General features: G+C 37.6%; 1 protein-coding gene across 1 annotated transcript in view; it reads right to left on the bottom strand.

The window, feature by feature from the left end:
• Positions 1 to 24,142, bottom strand: part of LOC149787030 (von Willebrand factor A domain-containing protein 5A-like) — a 51,779-nt gene that overhangs the window by 25,065 nt on the left and 2,572 nt on the right. The window contains exons 2-4 of the mRNA XM_089977577.1: positions 6,225 to 6,427; positions 5,683 to 5,902; positions 2,558 to 2,727 (exon numbers count right to left, since the gene is read on the bottom strand). Of these exons, the coding sequence (XP_089833703.1) occupies positions 2,558 to 2,727; positions 5,683 to 5,902; positions 6,225 to 6,427 (593 nt within the window). The remainder of the gene's footprint in view (positions 1 to 2,557; positions 2,728 to 5,682; positions 5,903 to 6,224; positions 6,428 to 24,142) is intronic.

The raw sequence follows: 24,142 nt of genomic DNA, 5'->3' as shown, positions 1-24,142 counted from the left end.
TTTAAAATTGAAAATTTAAACACTTTATTGCGATTAAATATCCAGTAATATGCTAAGAAATTGTGTAATCACCCTCCAGCCTATCCACTGATCCACCCATCTATCTACTATTACAGGGCATCTATAATATAGTGAATGTTTGTATTCTTTAATAACAATATAAATGGAAGAGGTTGATAAAAAAAAAACAAAACAACAACAGATAAATGTTGGTTTTGTAGTAATTGTCTTTAGGTCTGTTCACACAATCTCCATAAAATGCTATTATCTTTCTTCACTCCTTGAATAGTGTTTCTTACTGAGTACTATGACAGCCAGCAGTACAAAGCTGATTCATCAATATTTGCCTTGATTAATCACAGCACCTGAGGCCTTGCATGAAAAGAATACGAGCATGCAGTCCACTCACCTAACACCTAGATTCATTCACAATACAGAGTTAACCCGCTCTGCTTAAAATATCAAAATATATAAAATATAGTAACTAAAATATTCAACTGACCACTGAAAAATTATATTTATTCCTACTGCAATCTGCACTGGCCAGAATCAATGTAACATGCAGTTGTGACTTATCAGTGGACATCCTTGGATTTAGTGGTCTAGAATTAATAGAGATGAAACCAATTATCAAGTTTCATGATGGGAACATAAAGAACACCAAATAAATGGACGTTTAATTCAAACTGTGAAGAAATAAAATGAGCTTGAAAGGCAACGCAACGTTTGTTGGCACAAATATATTTCGACTTATTAAGATGCATCCACGCGTGATGTTTCGTGGTTCTATGAAGGACTGTGCGCATGTAATAAGACAATGAATCATCTGATCATGAGTGAAACTTAAAATTTGAAGCTAATTCAGTATATGAAAAAGAGGTCTTGATGAAATTCTTTTGTTGTGAAAGGGTGGCAGCAGCAAAGATACATAAATTTCTTCACGTTTATGGTTCATTCACGAACAGAGCCTGAGAAACGAACATCAAACTCGAGGCTTAATCAAAGGCGGGGATGCATAAAATATGTTCGGTACTGACCTCCTACTGAAACGTGGAAGTGCTCTTAAGGACATTTTAAGCAAGGGTATATATAGTGCTCATATAGAGGTACATAATTATCTGGATCAGAGGTGCACAACCCTGGCCCGCTGGCCGCATCTGACCCGAGAACGTGTTTTGTCCGGCCCTCATGGAAAATTAAAGCAACACAGAAATATGGCCCGTGAACAGTAATTATATTAAAGAAATTAGTGTTTGCGGCCCTCGAGTGGTTTTGGAAAATGCAATCTGGCCCTTGGCCGAAAAGGTTGTCAAACCCTTGATTTGGTATAACGATTGACAATTCTGGCATAAACAATGATTGTGAATGAAATCAAGACAGAAGAATCACATATGTGCCACAGTGACCGACGTCTGTGCTAAGGGTGTAGTTTTCAAGAAGACAAATCCCTTTACCAACTTGGGAATACTATTTGACAGAGATATATGGTGCCAAAATACTACTTGGTCATCAGCTAAAGCAAAATCTGTATCTATGTCAGTTAAAGGATAAATGTAGGCTACGGTAAAAGTCTTACGTAATAAGAATGAAATATCTGCAGATATGAATTGAATTATCTAGTTTCGTGAACAAAGCTTGAGGAATAATCTTAAGACACATAGTTAAACTGAATTTGTTGAAGCGTTACATACTGGCACAGTAACCTGCTTCTGTGGTGAGATAACAATATTCATCAAGATATATCCCCAATCCCAGTTTAATTCGAGAGAGAGAGAGAGAGAGAGAGAGACTGTGTGTGTGTGTGTCGGAGCAAGATAAGAATAAACAGGATGCAAAACTCATGACATAAATGAAAATTTAATGTAGGTCACACTAACGTTCTTCTATGGTAAGGAGCTGGAATTAAGAGAGGTGCATTCAAGCATCTAATTTCAAGATTCTGTTGTGACAAATGCTTGAGAAATAAATGCAAAACATTTAGTGAATCATGGATTAAAGGTTACAGTAACTAACGTTTGGGATAAAGAATTAGTACAAATTATGACACATTCTTTCACCAAGTTTCATCATTCCATGTGTAACAATATGTATAGCATGCAAACAATCTGAGCTAAACGCATAACAAACTATGTGCAATCAATGTACATGTAAAGGTTACCCACCCACCCCCAGTCTTCATGACGCCTGGATTTGTAGTATTATAACGACTAAACAAACTTATGCATGGGACATACGAAGAAAGAATGGGTGACATTCATAGCAGGTTCACATATGCCTTAATCAGTGAGGATGTTAATACCGATACCAGCGATAGAACTATGGCTGACATGTACATTTTTGAGGCGAGCTAAAATATAGACCATATCAAACGCTCCATCTGAAATATAAGGCCAGGATGAAGCTGCAACCTATAAACATCTATAATTAACTCCAAGAATAAAGAGCAACTGGCTTATTTTTCGTTTAAATATTAAAAATACTTTATTATAAATTTATGATCGGACATGCAGTTACCTCTCTCTTCCTTCACATGCAGATTTGTTATGTAAGCATTTACCTTAGCAACTTTTTGGACCTCTGAATAATCCACGTTTAGTTTGTCTTTCGGCCCCAGTATACCCTTGATCTTTTGTGGACCCCTTACTGTCAGCTGGAAGTTTAGCTTGTAGGGTATAGCATCACCGGTGGCATATCTAGCTTTGCCTGCTGGTGTTAAGCCACCTGCAGCTACAATGAACATATTTCAATATAGAACTGATGTACAGTTTGTACAAGACATGCATTAGGCAGGTAAAGTTACACAATTGCTTTGCAATTTGTAGGATACATTGATCCTTCGACCTCTCCGGTGGTCTAGTGGTTAGAGCATCCACCTCGGATGCGAGAGGTCGTGGGTTCTATTCCCGGTATAGTCATATCAAAGACTTACAAAAATGGTACTAACAGCTACCTCGCTTGGCGCACTGCATTAAGAGGTTAGGGCTGGTCGGCCTGGTGTCAGGATAATGTGACTAGGTGGGACATCATGCTACATGTCTGCGGAATGATGCCCCAGTGCTAGACATCACTATAAACTGCCACAGTGCAGACATCCTAGCAATATGACTGAAACATTGTTAAAGCTACGTTAAAAATCCAAATCACACACACACACACACACACACACACACACACACACTGATCCTTCGGATGAAACTAAGTCACGAGACACGTACAGTTACATCAATGCTTGAACTTTGTATGATACAATGAACCCATTTATGAGAAGGAGACACTTTATACTTTGTACAAGACATTAACTGAGAACGTTTAACGAGACATTAAATGTATATATATATATATATATATATATATATATATATATATATATATATATATATATATATATATATATATATATATATATATATGCTTTTCTGGTTGTACAAGACATACGGACCTTTTGTGAAATATACACAGGCACTTTATACCAGACATTTACCCCTCTTATGAAAAAGAGCAACTATAAAAGTAAATTTACACAGCACAGATACTTTTTACTTTGTATAACACATTGACTCATTTTATGAAAATGAGTAACCAGACACGTCAAGTTACACAGCTGCGTTGTGTTTTCTAGAAGAATTGCCCCATTTCATAAAAAAGAGAGATAAGACATGTACATTTACACAGATGCTTTTTACTTTGTACAAGACTTTGAGCCCTCTTATGAAAAAGAGTAACAAGACACTAAAGTTACACATATGCTTTGTACGAAAGATTGTAGGCCCTTGTGAAAAAAGAGTAATCATATACGTAAACTTACACAGATGTTCTTTGTACTTTGTACAAAACAGTGTCAATCCATATAAATAGGAGTAGCGATATATGTAAATTTACAAGCACGTTACACTTTGAATGAGCTATTACGAACGTCAATTGTTACTTACTATTCTTTTCAATTTTTTTTGCTTCATATACGTTAAAATTTATGAAGACCTAACGCAAAGATATATATATATATATATATATATATATATATATATATATATATATATATATATATATATATATATATATATAATTCTACATGTCGGTCACATGTTGAATAATATCTGATGTCTGATAATCCTGTTAGGACAGAGCGTTTAAGTAAAAGTATTAAGATTCAAATTGTATTAAAATTATTTTTTCATTAAATTATATTGAAATTTCCCACTAAAATATATTGACATAAATTTCATATATTTGTTTAATATAACTATATGCTATTTTATAAAAGATCGCGCTTTACGAACAGGTGCAGAAATCCATAAAATACATTTCGCTCGTACCTAAATGTCAACAATTGTTAGCATAAAATACACTGCGCTCGTATCTAAAGGTAAACAATTGTTAACATAAAATACATTTCGCTCGTATCTAAATGTCAGCAATTTAGATCTGGGGGGAAGATGCTGAACAGACAAATCATTATATCAATAATGGATGAGTGAGGTAGACGGTTCAAACGATTTTCCTGGGAAAGGTCAAGGTCTTGTTCTGACTGGACTGAACGAAACCAAACACTGTATAAACAGAGAAGCGGGATTACGATGGTTTAGTTCGTTCCTCGGGTCAGAACAGCTCTGTCTTTTCCTTACAGGTAAGAATCGTCTGTGTTCGCAATCTTCTTCAAAGAATGGGCACTTTTTAATATTTGAGACTTTAACGGTAACATTCATAATTTCCAACATTTTTTGTGAGTTCTTTATATTTTATATTATAACATAATGGAATGTTTAATTGTATTTGTGGTATGTATTATTGGAAAAGGGGAATTCGATACCAGCTTCATGCTTAGATTTAATTGGAAAGATTCTTTAGGTAATAGTGAGTAATGTTTAGTAACCTATTCCAAATTAGTATTCTATTTTAAATTTTGTAAAATACATTTCATCAAAATGATTGTTTAATTAATAGCAACCATTTATTTTTATACTCATGAAGTAATCGAGATTTAAACTATCTGTATTACATTCTAAAAGGCAGAAATTATACAATGAAGTTGGTAAGCTCAATGGGAAAGTGTAATTTTATACGTATTTCTTGTATTTTAAATATAAAGCCTTTATAAACATATCTTTAGAATGTAGCATTATATATATCAATAAAAAGTTCATTCCTCGAGTCAGAACAGCGCTGTATTTTCCTTACAGCGATTCCGTACCTCATTCTCCAAGATGTAGCATTATCTGCACGGTTATTGGTGACATCCTTGTTAGAGAGCCCGAACTCCTTCTTCTCTCTCTCTCTTTCTCTCTCTAACCATGGGAACAGATATTTCTTAACTTATGAGTAATCCCTTCTCATAGCTAGAGATGAGAAGAAGGTTATGATGCAAACCGTATCATAGCACTCCTTCGAAACAAAGTATCACAAACCATACAAATGTAATGGTGATATGTGCAGTTTTGTTCTCATCCTCTAAATTAATTTAGAGTCAAAAAGCTTATAAATTTAATATCAGTTTGTGGTGTTTTTCTACTCCTTCTTACATATCTAGAGTCACTACGCTTATGAATTTAACGGCAATTTTTAAACATTTTCCTGAGCTCTCTTGATTTCAAGGAACCTTAAATCTCCAACGAAGGTTAGGAAATTTCAACTATTGATGTAAGGCAAGCAAGTAACTCTATCGATTCGGATTATTATTATCCTCACCTGGTGAGTAGCGGGGATTTAGAACTGCAGGAAGAGTGAACTTTACTTTTCCATCGGGTTCCAAATCTAATTCTGTTGCAAAACCAATGAAAATCTTCGCCTCTGATTTTGAAGGCAAATTTCCAAGTTTGCAGCTGAAGATATCACCAGCGCTCTCATCCTCTTCAAGCAGCATGGCCGTATGCCCAAAAGCCATGGCGTCGTCATAAATTTCTTTGGCCTAATATATCGGGCAGGTCATGGAAAATTGTAACCAGAGAAACAAGTTATTAACCAAAAAGAAGAGAAAAGCACAACAATAAAATAAATGTAAAAGACCCAATGAAAATACATATGATTTTCATCAATTCAGAGATCGCATTAAATTGTTAATTCTCAACGTGTGCAACCAAAAGTTGGTTCTCTCAAATTACGACTTATATGATTAAATTGACAAGAACCAAAATATTAAGATAAACTACCCAACATTAGACGAGTACAATGGAGAAGAAAATGAGCTTAGATTGATCTTAGATTTTTTTAATCCTAACTTCATTTGTTACCTTTCCTTTTTCATGGCACTCAGCAGTCACGTGTCTACCATCAATGTCAGCCTCAAACTTGTACACAGCACTCTGGTCGTCCAAAGGAAACGTAAAAATGGCCTCTATTGGGGATCCTTCATTATTAACATACAGCGATGTAGACTGAATATTTGCCACAAAGCCATTGATTGTCACATACACGTCAATTTCTTTCAGTGGGACTGGAATAGGAAATAATAATTTTCAATTGGGGCTGATAGCCATCGTCATCATTTACTTGTAAAACAGGGAAAGTTTGTGCGCCTGTACCTTGTACCGGCCACTTCGTCTTATCTCGTCTACTGCATCATTCCTCTCTCTGTCTCATTGCTTGGCGTTATTTGATCAAGCATTGAAACTGATACAATTCAAATTCAGTAACAGTATTTGAAACGATAACATATCCAAAGGGTGTTACGTAAGATGTGTGGGTCGGCATCTGACAGTTTATAGACACTAATAAAAAACAACATAAGATTGTTTTAATTTCAATTCTTTATATTTTATTATTGCAACATTGACTTGTAATCTGGTAGGTTATTTACAGGGTTATTTTGCAAATAAAAGTAAGAGCATCTATTAAATGGTTATAGTAATGGGAGTCCAAGAGTCAAAAGTCATCAAATAGTGACATTTACGATAGGGGATGGGCGGGGTCTATATCTGACCCACCCCATCCCCACATCGTAACTGTCAAATTAGGCGTCTTATATTATAGGACAATGGGTCCAATTGTTATAATGTTAGCCACTGGCCCCCTTCCCCTCCCAATCCAAATATCCATTTATGTATATTTGTAATTATATTTGTAACCAGCCACAGTGAATAACCAGGATCTAGCGTATAAGCAACATTATTTTCTTCAGATTTAAAAAAAGAATGAGTTATTTTCGGACAAAAACACGTTATTTCATTCAATCAAAATCAAATTATTCAATTTTTAGAATACGATATAAACCCAACAACATTTTTTTATTTCATTTTAACGGCGTGCAGTGTGTATGCCCTGTTTATCAATGCTTACATTAGTTACTTTGCACGTGACTCTTTCTACAGAAGTTGTTCTAAAGTAGTCGTCCGTAGAATTTATACAGAAATAAACGAAGCTTGACCTGACCAAGCGTTTAACCAATGGAAATTTTCATTACATTTACTAACTAATGCAATTACAATTGATTTCAGGCACACACTGCATTTATCATCAAAACAAAACTTGACCATATTTTTCCGCATCTCATGTGTCCAAATAAATACTTTCAAGCACATGCTTTTGCCATGTACGCATCCGCATGCCGTATATGCATCTGAATGCCACGCATATGCATGCATTATGCGCATCCGCATGCCATATTCGCATCCACGTCACGCATCCGCATGCTATATACACATCCGCATATGAATCCAAGCTTTCGTCAATATTGATTTTCATTTATTTACTGTAAGTTGCAGGGTAAATGTCATAATCAAGTGATATAAATTACCATATTTTGTATTTTTCCTATTAAATTAGCTACCAGATTAGTATCGTGTCTCCTAAATATATGCATTTCGTACATGATGCACATCGTTAGTCTTATATTCGCGTCACGCATTTCATTATCTTGTGTTAAAAATAAATAACAGCAAAAACAACAAACATAAATCAACAAAAAAGACAGAAGCAAGAAAACAAAACAGTGGGTTTGAAAAAGTGAATTAATAACAGTCAAATATGATTTTAGTAGCGAGTAAATTCCTTACGACCTATGCATGAGCAAATAAACAACAACAAAAAAGCGCAATATTCGCAATCATGCTAGCTTTAAACAATTAAGTGAAAATATTGATTACATTTTCACGGATCAGTCTCGTATAAGGCTTAGGTCCGAAATGTGCCTTGCTGAAAAAAGGTGGGTGGGGGACTTTTAAGTCGTTTTCTAGTGTAAACTAATCGGTGATATCCTGACATCGTCATATGATAAAAACCTATATATTCCTATACTAAACATTTCAAAACAATCTCGGCTAAAATCGGTACAATGTTTAATACAATAAAGATATGAAGTTTAGCCTGTCCTCGTGCAGTCTGAATGTTGTATTATTTCTTTGCCCATATATGCGTCGTGTGGTAATGTGTGCCAGTGTTATGTCATACAACTATTTTCTATTCTGAAATCATTAAATCCTTTATAGAAAACAAATATTATTCCTTTTACTCAAATATGAATGTCCAGTCGTTTTCTAAAGTCTCATATGAGTAGATAACTTATTCTCAATTCTACGACATCACCTTTTGGGTGACGTGAACTCATATTCGCCATCCCACCCCCCGCTTTCCGGAAAAACAAAATGGCTGATTTCGAGTACGACGAACCCCCTCACACACGCACATACACATAACACTATGGGAAGTCGGCCGCTAACTTAATATAAAATATAAGGTATTTATTCTAATAGAAGCCCCTTTCTAATAAGCGCTGTCCCACCCCCCACCAGTTCTTACCACAAATAAATAGAAATTCCTACCTTCTCGAGGATCCGTATAAATCTATTATAGCATGTACACATAATTAAAACAGCACATAAGTTAAATTCAATGACTGTTAAAAAAATCAAAACAACTCAATTTACGAACGTGTACAGTGTAACCGTACGGTATTCCAAAGCAACATCAGCGCCTTCCTGTGATCTTAGATGTTTAAAATGGATGCAGTCCAGACAGTGTCTATAACCAGTTATGACCAACTTTGTGATACATTTGTATTTGTGTATATTGTATAATATGTATCTTTGTGTTCATATGTGTGTATGTGCGCGCAAGCGAGTGAACGTTTTAATCATGCATTTTGGCGTATACAATGCTCTGTGTTCTGAATCCATACTTAACTGCTTTAGAATATAACAACCCATTACACCTTTTGTACGATGTTTGTTTCCCAACTGTATCTATCTATCTATCTATCTATCTATCTATCTATATATATATATATATATATATATATATATATAGAGAGAGAGAGAGAGAGAGAGAGAGACAGAGACAGAGAGAGAGAGAGAGAGAGAGAGATAACCGAAGGCCACAAGGGAGATATTTTTTGTACTAAATATGTCACCCTCCTAAATAAAGGATTATTATTATTATTATTATTATTATTATTATTTTAAAAAAATCAACACTAATAATAATAAACGTGCGAAACAAATATATAACAGTTCCCCTTCAAAGATGTCCACTTCACATAATCAATATCCCGGACTGTCGTAGTCCGTTTAACTCTAATAAACGCCACCCACCTTTGGAAATCGCCCTACCCCGGGGAGACTACTAGAATAACCATAGCTATACATAAAAACCTATATTAATGAAAACTATTTAAAAAGAACTGTGACTGTTATCTCCCTAAGAAGAAATTGAATGAGTCTGTCCCTCTGCATTTAGTTATCTTTAAAATAAATAAATAAATTATCAAAATTCTGAATAATTACAAAATCCATGTAGTCCTTTCAGAGCCTCTGATAACCACGAGGGGGATTTGATTCAGGCGTACGTGACACAGTGACAATTCACGAATGATTTCAAAAGAATGCTCTGTCCATTGTTTAAAGTGCCGGCATAAAGGATAATTGTTCATTTGTAATTAGTTAGTCAGGGTCATCGTTCGACACACATATAATAACTAGCATTCAATACACCGCTAATAACTCTTACAGTTTAGAATACCTAAAGCAGCAGAGGGGTCGAATCCCACAACTTTTAGAAGCCTCCAAACGCCGAAATAAGCCCTTTAAAAAAACGCGTCGACGCTTCGTTGTAAACGCAATTGTCGCCGTTTTGTTGTCGTCGTCCCCCAGAGGGGCTGAATCCTACAACTTTTTTGAAGCCTCCAAACGCCGAAATGGAGGGCTCTAACCCTACCCCGTTGTAAACGTAATTGTCACCGTTTTGTTGTCGTTGCCCCCTCTGCTGCTATGAATTAAAAATTTAAGTTAACAATAATGGCCAACATTGGAGAAGCACATTCCGCTAGACTAGCTTGAGAGCGACTAGAAGCAATAAAAAATTTCTTCCTGTGAGAGATTCTGTAAGACAAAAACTTCAAGAACGTCAGCAAGCACAAGTTGAATTTGCAACAGGCGCAGAACAATTATTTAAACCCGTTACAACAGCTACCGAGAAAGCTGCGGCGGTTACTAAAAAAGCTTTACTGGGGGATCGAGAGGACAAAACAAAACCAAGTATTCTTCCAGTGTTAAGACGAACTGCTGTGCAGACTGAAAAAATTGCTAAGCGAGCCAAGCAAACAAAAAAACTTTTACGAGATCTTCCGGCTGGCGTAGTTGCAACAGGACCACCCGAAGAAGTTTTTATGGATGCACCAGAAACTCTACCTGGAGCCGAAGCTCCGCCGGGATACAAACCTGGTAAGGCAACAATCAAGGAGAGTGTGGTAAAAAATATTAAGATGAAAAATTACGATAACGCGGTTGATCTTGTAGGTGAATTTAATGATCATGAAAACTACCTGGAGCCGGGTTCGCCACTGTTAAAGTATGACCAGTGGGAACGGTTGGTGTTTACTACACATAAAGGTATTAGTCGGGTTACGTTAAAATACGAAGATGAGTTTGAACAATTTAAAAAAGATGTTAAAGCAAGGAGAGTTGCAAGCCCTGTTGTCACTGCAGATCTGTCAACACCATTAAAACCACCTCCGATAATAACACAACCGACTAGCATAAAAAAAAACATCGGCAAAGGTTTGGGGGGTGATTTTATTCCCTGCCCTAACAATATCATCAATGACGTATCGCGGTTAGAAGTTTTCATAGGAGGAGCGCGGGCTGGAAATAACTCGCCAGAAATAATTAATGAAGCAGCTGATATCTGTCAGCGATTATTTCAAGGTGGTATCATGGATGCTAGTATATACCGAGAACTTATTGATGAACTCACGGACAGCGACTAGTTAGATAAATAACTAATTAAATAAAATGATCGTACACAATTCTCATCGTAGACCAGTTATGGTCAGGGTTGTAAACTCACGAGTACCCGTATACAGGATGACTTATGGAAATGGACTTGGTGATGTTGTTCGGGGTTTATTCGCGAGGATGGCACCTAAAGCAATACCAATCGCAAAACAATTATCAGTGAAAGCTATTGACGTTATTAAAGATAAAGCTACTGGCGCTGTTGGTAGCGCTGCCGGTAAAGCATTCTTGGCAGTCAAGGACAGACTAGCACGATTAATACGTAGACCCCAAGGGGGTCCACCTCAAAGGGGTTCACCACCGGTAAAATTACCAGCCACCGCAGACATGCCTGCAAATATTAGTAAAGTAATAAATGAAGCCGCAAATCAAAAACTGGCAGCGCTGATAAATCCTGAACAAATAAACACAAGTTTGGTGGCGGGAAGTGGTCTTCGTTTTAGACGATGACTTCTATAATAAAATGTTTAAACGGGAATCCGACACAGCATTCGACATAGACGAACCGGCTCTTAAAAATGAATCAGTGCGTGATTATCAGTATTATTCTTATGACGCACGAGAACCAAATAAACGAGGACGAATTGAATTACGGGTTCAGGATACAAGTAGATATTTCTTGCCCGCTGAAGCATTTATTGAAGTAGAAGGTGAAATTATAAAAACAGATGATACAGAATACGGACCTGAGGTTAAAATCGGTTTTGTCAATAACGGAATTATGGCCTTGTTTGATAGTGCTATCTACATGATTGATGGAAAAAATATTGAATCGATTCAGAAGGATGTAGATGCTGCTTAAACAATAATTGGTCTAGCAAGATATTCTGATGATTATACAAGATCAGCTGGTCCATCAATGATGTTTGCCAAGGACGCTTCTAATTTTCCTAACAGTGATCAGTTTATTGTTAGACGACCAAAAAACCGCGCTGCTCCTAATCCTGCTGATATCGACGTGGAAGACATGAATATTAGCGCTAATACAGAATTTAATTTAGGTTTCGCTGCGCGTAGATTAATGTTAAGCGGGAATCGTAGAAATTTTTCATGTGCCATTCCGCTGTCGCATATCTTTGGATTTTGCAGAGATGTCAGAAAGGTAATTTTTGGAGCAAAACATACGGTCGTGCTTGTTAGAAAAAATAACGATAATGATGCTTATGGCGACCTCTAGGTGACGCTGGTAAGGTAGAAATAACAAAACTATCACTGTGGATGCCGGTAATGACTCCTGCAATTACTAAAGAACAGCGACTGCTTTCTTTTATGGATCAAGGTGGTAAATTGTTGTTATCATGGCTTACAACAACCACAGATAGTACTCAGAGTAATAATAATGGTTTATTCACATGGCATATAGCATCACAGCAGGGAGTTTCCGCGCCGCGACATATTTTTATTGCTCTTCAGAATGCTGCACGAGTAGGTGATCAAACACGTTCGCATATGATATTTGATCAACTTGGTATCACTGACGTTTCTCTGAGAATAAACGGACATCAAGAACCGTCTGAGAACATACTGTTAAATTTTGGCAATAATAATGTTGCACGTGTATATCAAGGATTCACGAAATATCTAGCGCGTGATCTAAATATCGATACTGGTTTGCAAATATCACAATTGGATTTTATATCTCATTATCCAATCTATTACTTCTCACTAGAGCATCTTGATGTAACTAGACAGTCTGTCGTTGATGTGCGCTTTCGGGCTACCGTGAATAGAAATGTGGCTGAAGTAGCTAATTACAGAGCAATCGCTGTTATACTTTCTGATAGAGCAATCGCTGACTAAAACACAGCTTAATCATTTCAATAAAGCAAAACAAGCAGCGACTGGAGTTCGACTTGATTTCGCTCCAAAAGCTGTCAAGGACACGATTAAAACCGGCGGTATCTTTCCTCTTCTCGAAGCAATACCAGCTCTAATTGCCGCTGCTGCTCCTGTAGTCGCAAAAGCAGCCGCATTAGAAGCGGTTGGAACAGCTGCTGAAATGGCACTAAAGAAAGCCACTGGAAAAGGATACAAAAAAGGGACGCGGGCTAAGACTTCCAGGAACTCCACTATCGTAGTACCCAAAACGGTTTTGACAGACGCAAAGCGTCTCACACCGATGTCCAATTTTGATTTGCTCGATGCTGTTAAACAATTAAATATAAAAAGTTTCAGAGGCGTCTTTATGCGAGATCAGCTACCATGACAACCGAATAATCCAGAAACTGGAGTTATTAATCTCGATAACAGCGATGGTCCAGGAACTCACTGGGTTGCTTACGCGATCGATCCACGTAGAATCATCTATTTTGATTCGTATGGGTTAGCACCGCCAGTTGAATTTCTAAAATATACAAAAAACGTCCCCGCGACAAAGTCAGGGTCAAAAGTTTGGTACTCAACGCTGCCAACACAAACACTGACCGATCCTCCGATATGTGGCCGACAAGTATTGAATGTTTTTGATACGATATCAGCGTCAACCAAACCACCTCACAAAGTCGTGCACAAGTATACCACGGGTCGATTTAAACAATTTCCTATCAAATAATGGTTGATATTTACGGAAGATCTCTTCTCAACAGAAAAGTGAAGCGCACCGATATAGATTTATCAAAATATTCGACCAAAGATGAAATCGATAATCTTTTAAGTCTGACCGGGATAGACCCAGATGAGGTTGTTATTTTTCAGGACCGACACGGAAAACTAAAAACCAGTGATATCAAATGGCATGAAATAATTCGTAGGGTTATTGGAGCTACTCCGGGTAACATCCCTGTGTTCACTGACAGCGGAAAAATCAGAGATTCGCTGTTATCAAATGCGGCGCTGCGAGATGATATGCAGAAAGTTGCAGTAAAAAAGACCGGTGATACAATGACAGGTGAACTCAGCATGAACGGTATCAAAATAACTGTGTCAAGAGATCCAACATCCCCGGAAGATGCCGCGACAAAAAATTATGTTAACACAAGCGCTAGCTCCATTGACGGTAAATTATCCACGTTGCGGGCCGAGTTTGACGTTCACATAAACGCGTTTGGAAATCTCCGTAGAAACTTTAGAAAAATTAATGAAACCGCAGAATTCTTTGGTACTCCGCACACCGTTGATATGAAGCTTTCTGATATCATGACCAACATTGACACGATCAAACAAACACAGCAAGATATCGTAAGTGGGATTCCTGAGATCGTTAACAAAACCGGTTTGGTTAAAATCGCATCTGGAGTAACTGCCGGGCATATTGCCAACATAGTATACACAGTATCATCTGGATTTGCAACATGGTCTAAACAAAACAACACCATCAAATATACAGCAACAGTCACTGGAGTGTATAGACTGTCTGTGTTCAGTGTTGCAAAATTTGAAATTTTCACAACATACCCCTGGAGATATTCCACCGACAAGTTTTCCGGGGTTGTGGCTATCATATTAAACAAGGGAACGGAAGAAACATTTATACTGGAATCTGCCGACAAGAAATTAACCGCAACATCTTACTGGTGGTGTTTGGAATTTGTAGCTGAAACGCCTCAATTGGTTACTGCGTAAAATAATAAAATGGCGTTAAAAAATAAGTCAGCATCAATGAAAACACTGGATGCGTAACAATACAGATATGATCAAGTACGCGAATGGCAGTCAGAGTTAAAAATACCATTAACGAATGCACAGCAAAGGTAAAGAAATACAAGCGGCGTGTAATCATCCTAGACACAATAGTGTATTCGGTATCCGCGTTAGTTGCATCTACGGGAGTATTATTATCAGCGTTAACACCAGTGACAACTGCAATCGCGGTCACAATTACAGTTTCAACATCAAAGACAATTGCAGGAGTTGCTAATATTATCGCAAAAAAATATCTTCGTGCGCGCTAACAAAATTACACGAATATGAAAAGTTAAACAATGCGACCACGAGCACCTACTCGAAATTGTCGTCGCTGATATCATCAAGTCTTGACGATACAACAATATCAGATTCCGAATCCGCGCAAATGGCAAAGATGTATGAAGACTACACTGGTCATTTGAAGCGACAAAAGATAAATAATGACGGAATTACTTCAACAGATAGTCGCAAATACAAGCCCAGCGCGAACTTCTTCGATAACAGTAACCTCAACTAGACCAGAATTCAGTATTAATTTTCCAACTGCGATTCCAGTAAGCGAGATCGCGTTAGCACAATTACGAGTATATCACAGTTGGCCCAATATCAGATCAAAATCGTTTGGTGGCTTGCCAGCAAATAATTCGTTTGTGTTTGCACATAAAAATAAACCCGATGGCACACCAGACTGGAATGTCATTGGGTTGCCAACCGGGTCTTATCAAATCGAAGAAATCAATGAGGAATTACAACGTCGAATAAAAAATATCACAACAAAAGAATCCAAGATAACAATAACTGTTTATGAGCCAACGCTGTCTTCTGCCATCGAAATAAGCACCCCAGACTACGCCGTGGATATATATACAATAGTTCGATCAGAACAGTGTTAGGATGGCCTGAAGTGCTCCACCGACGCTACCGATACCACCAGAACCTAAAAAGTCTGATTATGTCACTGACAAACAATCATATCACGGAATTATCTCAGCATATGCACTGCGTCTGGATGACATACAAAGTGCAACGTTGGGTAGTAGGATTGGTCTTGAACTCTTCCATACGGAGACTCGGTGGGAATTTATTTATGAACTAGGTCCCGGAGAAAGTGGTAGTGTTACTCTTGAACTATCAGATATTATTAGATTTTTTAGAGAAATTAATGAGTTACATAAACCACAACTAGAGCAACTACGGCAGCTCTTCCAAGAACACCTTTTTGATATAACAAGTTCACGCACTGAAATCATCACGCGGATTGAAATATTAAATCAACTTGCAGCCGACATGGAATATATTAACCAGCGAGTAATTCAGGCAACAACAATTGATTATACTGGCGATTTAGGGCGAAGTCACTTTAAACAAAAATTTCTAACCGATCACTCGCTAACGGAAGCCACTCTGTCCAATTTTAAATTTCCCGGGTATAACGTGCCCTAGCTGAAGAAATCTGTCAACGATCTAATCAATGAGTTCTTTCCTCAGATTCTTGCACAGCACAGAAAAACACTACCGGAGCCAACTATCCTCAGACACAACAATAGCCCAACCGGAGAAGGTTGGCATGTATCCCCGGGCATCGTAAATATAACCGAAGTGGTCGTGGTCAATCTTGTGTGTGATGTCATTGATGGTAGTTACAGCACGGACACGACAGTATCAAATCAAGCCCAGCAAGGATTTGTTCTTTATTCATTCACCCCGAAAGACCCACCCGGATATCTGATTGTGCAAGAGCCGATCAATCCAGTCTATCTACGATGTCACAATCCGTGGCTGACCAGAATAAATTTCGCGCTGACAGACCAACGCGGTCATCTTCTTGATTTTCTAGGTGAAACACTACATATTAGTCTGCTAGTGAAATCCTAAGGATTTTCAATCGTAGAAGTCTTCGACTCCCAAATCTTGCGATTTTCGGTCTTCGCAGAACAGTAAAAAGCAAAAAAAAATATATTTTTTCACTGAAAAATCGTTTACGATTTCACAATTAATCAAGCAAGTATTATATAATGTATCACCGCGTGACATGTTTCATACGTAACAAAGAACTTCTTGATGAAGCTGTCAGTACCGGAAAAGTTACCCCGGAAATAATAGTCGTCGGTGAACACGGCGATGACGATTTTATACTTAATGATAACCAACTACAGCAACTACAAAAACACCATATCGTGAGCGCGTGCTGCAGTATATCTCAAATTTTAAAATATATACGCGTATTTAGATCTTAGATTCATAAATTTATATGTACCACCGCGTAAAATGTTTCATACATAACAAAGAACTTCTTGATGAAGCTGTCAGCGTTGGAAAAGTTACCCCGGAAAAAATAATTGCTGATGAATACGGCAATGACGATTTTATACTGACTGATACGCATTGCGGTATACATCAAATTTTATAATATATACGCCTATTTAATCTTAGATTCATAAATCTTAAATATGTACCACCATATAAATGTCTTCATGTATGACAAACAAGCGCTCGAGCAAGCAGTTAGGGCTGCATTTGCACAAGAAGAAATTAACGTTAACTTCATTATTGACGAATACGGAGACGAAGACTTCTTACTAACACAACAACAGTTAGATAGTCTCAGACGCGAGCATGTTATTTCAATTGTGTGCGACAGAGATCAAATTCTCAATTATGCGCACTCCTGCATCAAACCCCACTGACTAAGGCAAATATTATCTAACTCAGACTGATGCAAGTAAAAAAAAATATCATTTTTTTTACTTTCAATTTCATTTCCAAGTACTTGACTTCATCAAGGTGAGATATTTACTTCCTTGATGAAATCGCCTTGATGATCAAATCAAAGTGAGATATTTACTTCCTTGACTTCGTCATCCTTGACTTTGTCAGCGGACATACAATTTTTCAACTTCCTTACACGAGTATTTATTATCTTCCTTGTTTCATATTCTTGAGCTAATTCCAACCTAACCTTTCAATTGCACGAGACAATGAAACAAATTCATTTATTTGTGCTTCTTCTACTGTGCCAGCGATTTATATAAATTTGTTTGTATCATCTTTATAAATCGGTATTGAGCAGGAAGAATATAACGCCCCGCGCATTTAGCTTCATGTAGTGATTCAAAATCAGACATAATTGTTTCAGGATTTAGTGATATATTAAATCTGCACTCTTCTAATTTTTTAATAGCAGCAATCACATCATTGATATTTTCGTAATTCATATATATAATATTATATATTTAAAAGAAAAACAAAATTGCACACCACATCTCCTTGAGTCTCTAGCTTACCAAATGATAGGCTACCAAAACTCAGGAGCGGAAACACAACCCCCATGTGAGCCCCTAACCTGTCAAATAGCAGTCTAGAAAGCTTAGAACGGGTGTGTTTGTGAAAGACGAAACATTCCCCGCGTTGAACCCCTAGCTTACCCAAATGATATGCTAGCAGGTTCATATAGGGACAGCATTTACATTTGTAAGCTTCTAAAGTGCCACCGCATCTTAGCAAGTTTACAGTACAACATATAGTATTTACATTTGTAAGCTTCTAAAGTGCCACCGCATCTTAGCAAGTTTACAGTAGGACATAGTATTTTTTAACTAAGGACGGCACAGACAGATACGGGGGTTATATTCTACGCTCAACAAAGTTGCACACCCTCCCCCAAAATCAATACCGCGGGGTGCAAAATGTCACCCCGTCAGGGTGATAACGCGGAAAGTTGTGCAACTTTGTTGGGTTTCGAAATCCCGTAAATAATTCGGACGCTATAGTATATAGACTGACTGATACTTGGAAGTTCAAAAATAGCTCACTCGTTTTTTTCTACTTGTTTTCTTAAATATAATCGCAGAAAAAATACAGATGAACCATAAAACCAAACGAATGTAATAAAACAATGATTTTATCCTTGAAAAAAATATTATTTATTATATACCCGCCCGTGTTGACAGTTTTTGATAAAATCACCTTGACGAAGTCACCCTGACGAAGTCAAAGGGGAAGTAATTGAAGACCCTGTTGTGATCGTAACACGGAGAACTGTTTACCAGTTTGTAGTATATATCGTTAACAAGTTCTGAACTGAATTTAAATTCTGAACTGGATTTTAAATTCTGAATTTATATTGCTGATGAAAAATACCTGTACTCGTAAATGCGGAAGTGTTATAGACTGTGCGCAATTGTAAAAAAAAAATAATTGTATACCGCTCTGGGTATTGCACAATCTCTGGAGTGTTGCGCAGAGAGATGGAACTAATTGCACGAAATATGCTTAACGGAGTTATCTCCCATTTACATTAAAAAACTTCAGGATTCCTAACAATAATGAAAAACAATCTTTTGTCCACATGTTTTTGAGATGGCAGACTTGTATATTTTTCCTGCGACTTTTCGTACTGAGGCCACACAAATATCAAAATACTTGGCAGCTGAGTTCATTGAGTGAAATATTTTTTCTTCACTGGTACTTATGTTGAAAGATTCAACCGCCCTAGACTCTCTCTTTCCTCCAGCAGTCCCACGTGCAACATTTCGGCGTTGTGTGATAGCCTGTAAATTTTGAAGAGAATTATCAAGTTTGTTGTTGTTAATATGATCAACTACAAGATCGTCTTTGATCTCTCCAAAGAAACACTCCAACACGACCCTGTGATTATGATACGTCTTTTTCCCAACAGTAAATCTAAGATAACCAGTATTACTAACAACACCAACTGGTTTTTTCAATCTACTGTGCCTAACCATTCCCTCATGATTCGCTTCGTAATTCGTAATGATAGGATGTGGGACAAATTCTTGGCTCTTTTATATATATAATATATTTGTCTAATTTATAATTTGTCTGAAAACTTAGTTATATAATCGCGCTCACATTTTAGCGCAACTTCGTTATTTTTTTTTTTTTTTTGCTATAATATCGCTTAAGTTCACGGTATCTCTTTCCACCGCAACTTGCACATATCTCTGTTTTACTCCTGACCCCAACACCACATCGCAGGCAGGGTATTGACCCTAAACTCCCCCTTCGGACGTTTTGGGAATGTCCCCCGCAGAATTCTTTTCTGCAGGATTGATTACCAGGAATCCAACTTGAAGCCACTTGCATTTATTCATTATATATAATATTTCTTAGTTAAATGTTTGTCTTAAATATATTATGGAGGAGTTTGAAAGATTATCTGCCATCGGCAGCGGGAAAGCTTCCAGATTCGATCTTGACAGACTAACCCCTGACTCGCGGAGACGGGCCCTGACTGATCTGTTTGATATTATCAGAAATGCCAAAAAAGAATTTCGTAACGACGGTGCATCTCACGTATGGTCCACATTTAAAATTATACGCGACACCGAAGGTGTCAAGGACGCTACAATGAATGATGCATGAGCGAAAACAATTATTGATTATCTGTTTGATAATCAGAAATATTTTTTCAGAATAAAATTTATTGTGCAAGCAGATTCCGATACGTGGATTATCCGTGATAAAAATGACCCTGTCCTTGCTAATGGAAAAACCATTCTGTTCAGTAAAGATTCCAAACCAGGAATGCTGACTGGGAATGATAAACCATATTACGCTCGAGCGTATCCTGTGACCACAGTCATTTACGGAATCTATCCGATAAAAAAAACAAAAATCAATAAACTCACCCCAATGAGATTGTCATCCTTGACAAAGTCAAGGCTGAATTGTGTAGCCGAGCGAGTAAAGGAACATTTTAAAAATGCGATGCGCGGAAACGGTCTAACTGATCTAAGACGTTCCAAGATAGCAGCGTGGGCTGAGCAAGTCAAGGATACAGGAGCGTCAATAAACGATGTTACCGAGTTAGAAAAAGCATTAAGATTTCCCATAAACGTAACAACGATAACATAAGAAGTATTATACAAATCGAAATATAATCGATACGGAGCTCCAATAAATATCACTGATCATAACGCTCATGCTTGGACTAACGCAGTTACGATATTTCCGCGGGATCGTGTTGTGAAATATTCTTCGAGAAATATATTTGATTTTATTAAACAAATAAGCAAAAACGACCCTGTGTCGATGTGGTTGTTTACAAGCTCCGAAGATGGCGAGTATGATCAATTTGTAAGACCCAGCGGTGAATTATACCGGACGGAATCTCTGCAACAACAAATGAAAAAACTCGCAGAAAAATATTCAGAAAACACTGAGCAGTTATTAACTAATTTTTTTACAGTTCCGAGTGTTGCCGCTCACGCCGCCAGAGAAAAAAATTCGTGGAGACCAACACGAAGTGAGTTTCTCGCAGACATACAATTGAGTTGTGTCGAGTATGGACACGGCGGTTTGTGGAATATTAGGTATGACCACAGCGGGATGATTTCCGTGGATATGATTGCGTGTTATCCGGGAATCTTTCTCGGGATGGGCGAGTGTAATGAATACTTTAAAAGATTTGGACATCCCACGAACTCGATGACGCGAGTTGCTATAAACGGCCCTTTACCCGATTTTTCCCTGACAGGATTTACTCGTGTGACATCGTTTGAATTTGCTAAAGAGCTTCATCCTTGCTGTTATGTTTGGTTTGGCAGACACTTTAGCGAAAAGCGTTGGGCACCAATAGTGTTTTTGCGATATATGCTTGACAGTCGAATACTGGTTTCGTTGACGGTCAGTGCAGCAATTATATCATATCGACCGCAGACTTTGGTTTGGTTACCAACACCGGAGCGTATTAGTCTCGATGAAGTAATTGACGAAAATGCACGAGAGAGTCCAAATACTCCCATGGATGTCATTGTCGGTGAGGCTTCTAAAGTTCTTAAGATTTAACTCAGCAATAGTGAAAAAACAGCAAAGGATCTCGGGAGAAGAATAATCGGTAAATTTACTCAAGGTGATGCATATGATCATAAACTACATCACTCGCGATTGATTATGGATGAAGCTGAATTAAATTTTATAATTGCTGATGCCGCTGCGAGAAATATATTTTGTAATCGGGAGGACGCTTTCTTCTCCGACGGGAAAAAGTTAGGCACAATTGTAAGTTATATTAATGGAGAATCACCTCAATACACACATTTAAGATCTTCTATGCTGGCTTATGTTTCTATAAATTTGCTATCGATGATAAATCGATTTCCCGACACTGCGGTTAGAGTTGCAACGGATTCATTTTATATCAATAAAAGATATTCAGAATCACTGGCTCGTTTTACAAGCAACGATGAATCATGGAGTTCGTGGAGAATAAAAAAGGAAACGTTACATGGATATTGTGAATCAGCTGATGTTGAAATTAAGGATGATTATTGCAAATCAGAATTATCAGAAATGTCTTCTGCACCATATGTGTATGATCCAATCACCAGATACAAAACTGTTTATTTGAACGGACCGGGTGGGTCTGGTAAGACAACTCGAGCAATCGAGTTATTTCGGAATTCAGATATGATTGTGCTAACATCTACACACAGACTTGCCAGGGAGATGAAACAACGAGGAGTTAATTCTTGTACTTATCACGGCTTTTTCAAATACAGCGGTGGTGTATGGACTCCAGATCGAATGAGAATAAAATATATTCCTGAGAAAGTAATCTGGGACGAAATAGACACAGTGTTGTTAGATATATTAAAATTGCTCCTGGATTGGATGATAACAAAAAATACAGCTGTGATAATGTGCGGCGATCACGGTCAGCCACCACCTTTTGTTGGTCCATCTCCGCATTTGTGGTTAAAAGATTTTGTTGATTATTATGAAGAAGTGTCTGATGATCATAGAGCACTTGATGCAACGTTGAAGGAATTTAAAACATTAATCAGATTACAAGCGAATAAAATTCAATGTGAAATTATGCGTAAAATAATTTCAGATACTTCAATGAGCGACTTTTGGAAAACGTGGAGACCAAGCGATTTGATAGTTGCAAGTAGAAAGATAGTCAGAGACACACTTCAACAGCAGTTATTTCAATTACAACAAGAAAAGTTTCCAATGTTGCCAGTGCCATTGTGTTATAGACCAGCTGATACGCGGTTACAGAATATAGATGTTGATATTCCTGGGAACTTGACAGTCAATGAAACAGAATTTAGTATTGAATGATATTGTCACAGTTGATGTCAACGCTGTTGAAGATGCACTAAAAATGAACAGATCCCCGTGGACGCTAGGATACGCAATGACGATACATTCATCTCAAGGACTAACTATCAGTGATACAACTGTTTGGATCGTTGATGATCGAATCGAGTGGTCAAACTTGGTTTACTTGGCTGTGTCCAGAGTTAGAAGAATATCTTAACTGCGAAGAATTGTCTTGGAAGAGTCAATGGCTGATAAAATTAATAATGAAAACAACAATGATATAATAAGAAAAAAATTAGCCGGTTACAAACAGAGTGACAAAAAAAATAATCGCGATTTCGACCTTGATGTTGAATTTATCATGGCGTTGAAACAACAGCAGAATAATCACTGTGCGAGCTGTAATTGTATAATGTTATGGCAGTATTCGGATAAAAATTCAAGACAATTTACCATAGATAGAAAAGATAATAGTCGCGGTCATACCCGCGATAATGTGATGCTGACCTGTCTTGAGTGTAATCGACGTTGGGGTGCTAGTTAAGTGATTTGGGCGGTAATTGCGTGTCCTCGGGAATTACTTGTAATTGCTCACGTGTGAATCCACGTTGAGAAGCAGTCGAATCCAGCCTGTAGATTGCTAGTCTACCAGTAGATCTAGTTATGTTAGATATCGTGTGTGTAGTGATGCTCCAGATGGGATCAGTCGCTCTTTTTTTACCACCTTCAAGTTCACCCGGTTCATATAAATATCTCACAGTGACATTACCCAGTATTGGTTGTGCTAAAAAGCCACGTCGTTGTACAGGTGTATGTTTTTTAGTGACCGCGATGGCAGGTTTCATGTTGGTTGTTCGAGTAATTTCGTTATTTAACGCAGCTATCACGCTTGGTAATCTTGCAACCCATTCGCGCGATCTCTTGTCCTGAATGAATTCCTTCGCGTATTGATATCCAAATAACCGCTCAGCAAGTGTTCGATTAAATCGCTCAACAATTGCCTGATGACGGTGAATTTCAGTATGTAATCGCCTGATGGTGACGTATTGTTGCTTCATCGTTGATGATACTGCACCCTGAAATTCTTTACCAGGATCAACTTGTAGCAGCTGTGGCCATCGTAGAGGTCCTCGTTGATAAATTCGTGCAAACGCAGAAGCAACCTCAGATGATGTTTTAGTCGCTAATGGTTCCGCATCTTTATATCTACTTGCAACATCAACTAC

The sequence above is a fragment of the Sinohyriopsis cumingii genome, chromosome 12, assembly GCF_028554795.1.
Source record: "Sinohyriopsis cumingii isolate HCF-2022 chromosome 12, ASM2855479v2, whole genome shotgun sequence".
NCBI classification, from domain to species: domain Eukaryota; kingdom Metazoa; phylum Mollusca; class Bivalvia; order Unionida; family Unionidae; genus Sinohyriopsis; species Sinohyriopsis cumingii.
This window is presented reverse-complemented; position numbering and strand designations above follow the sequence as displayed.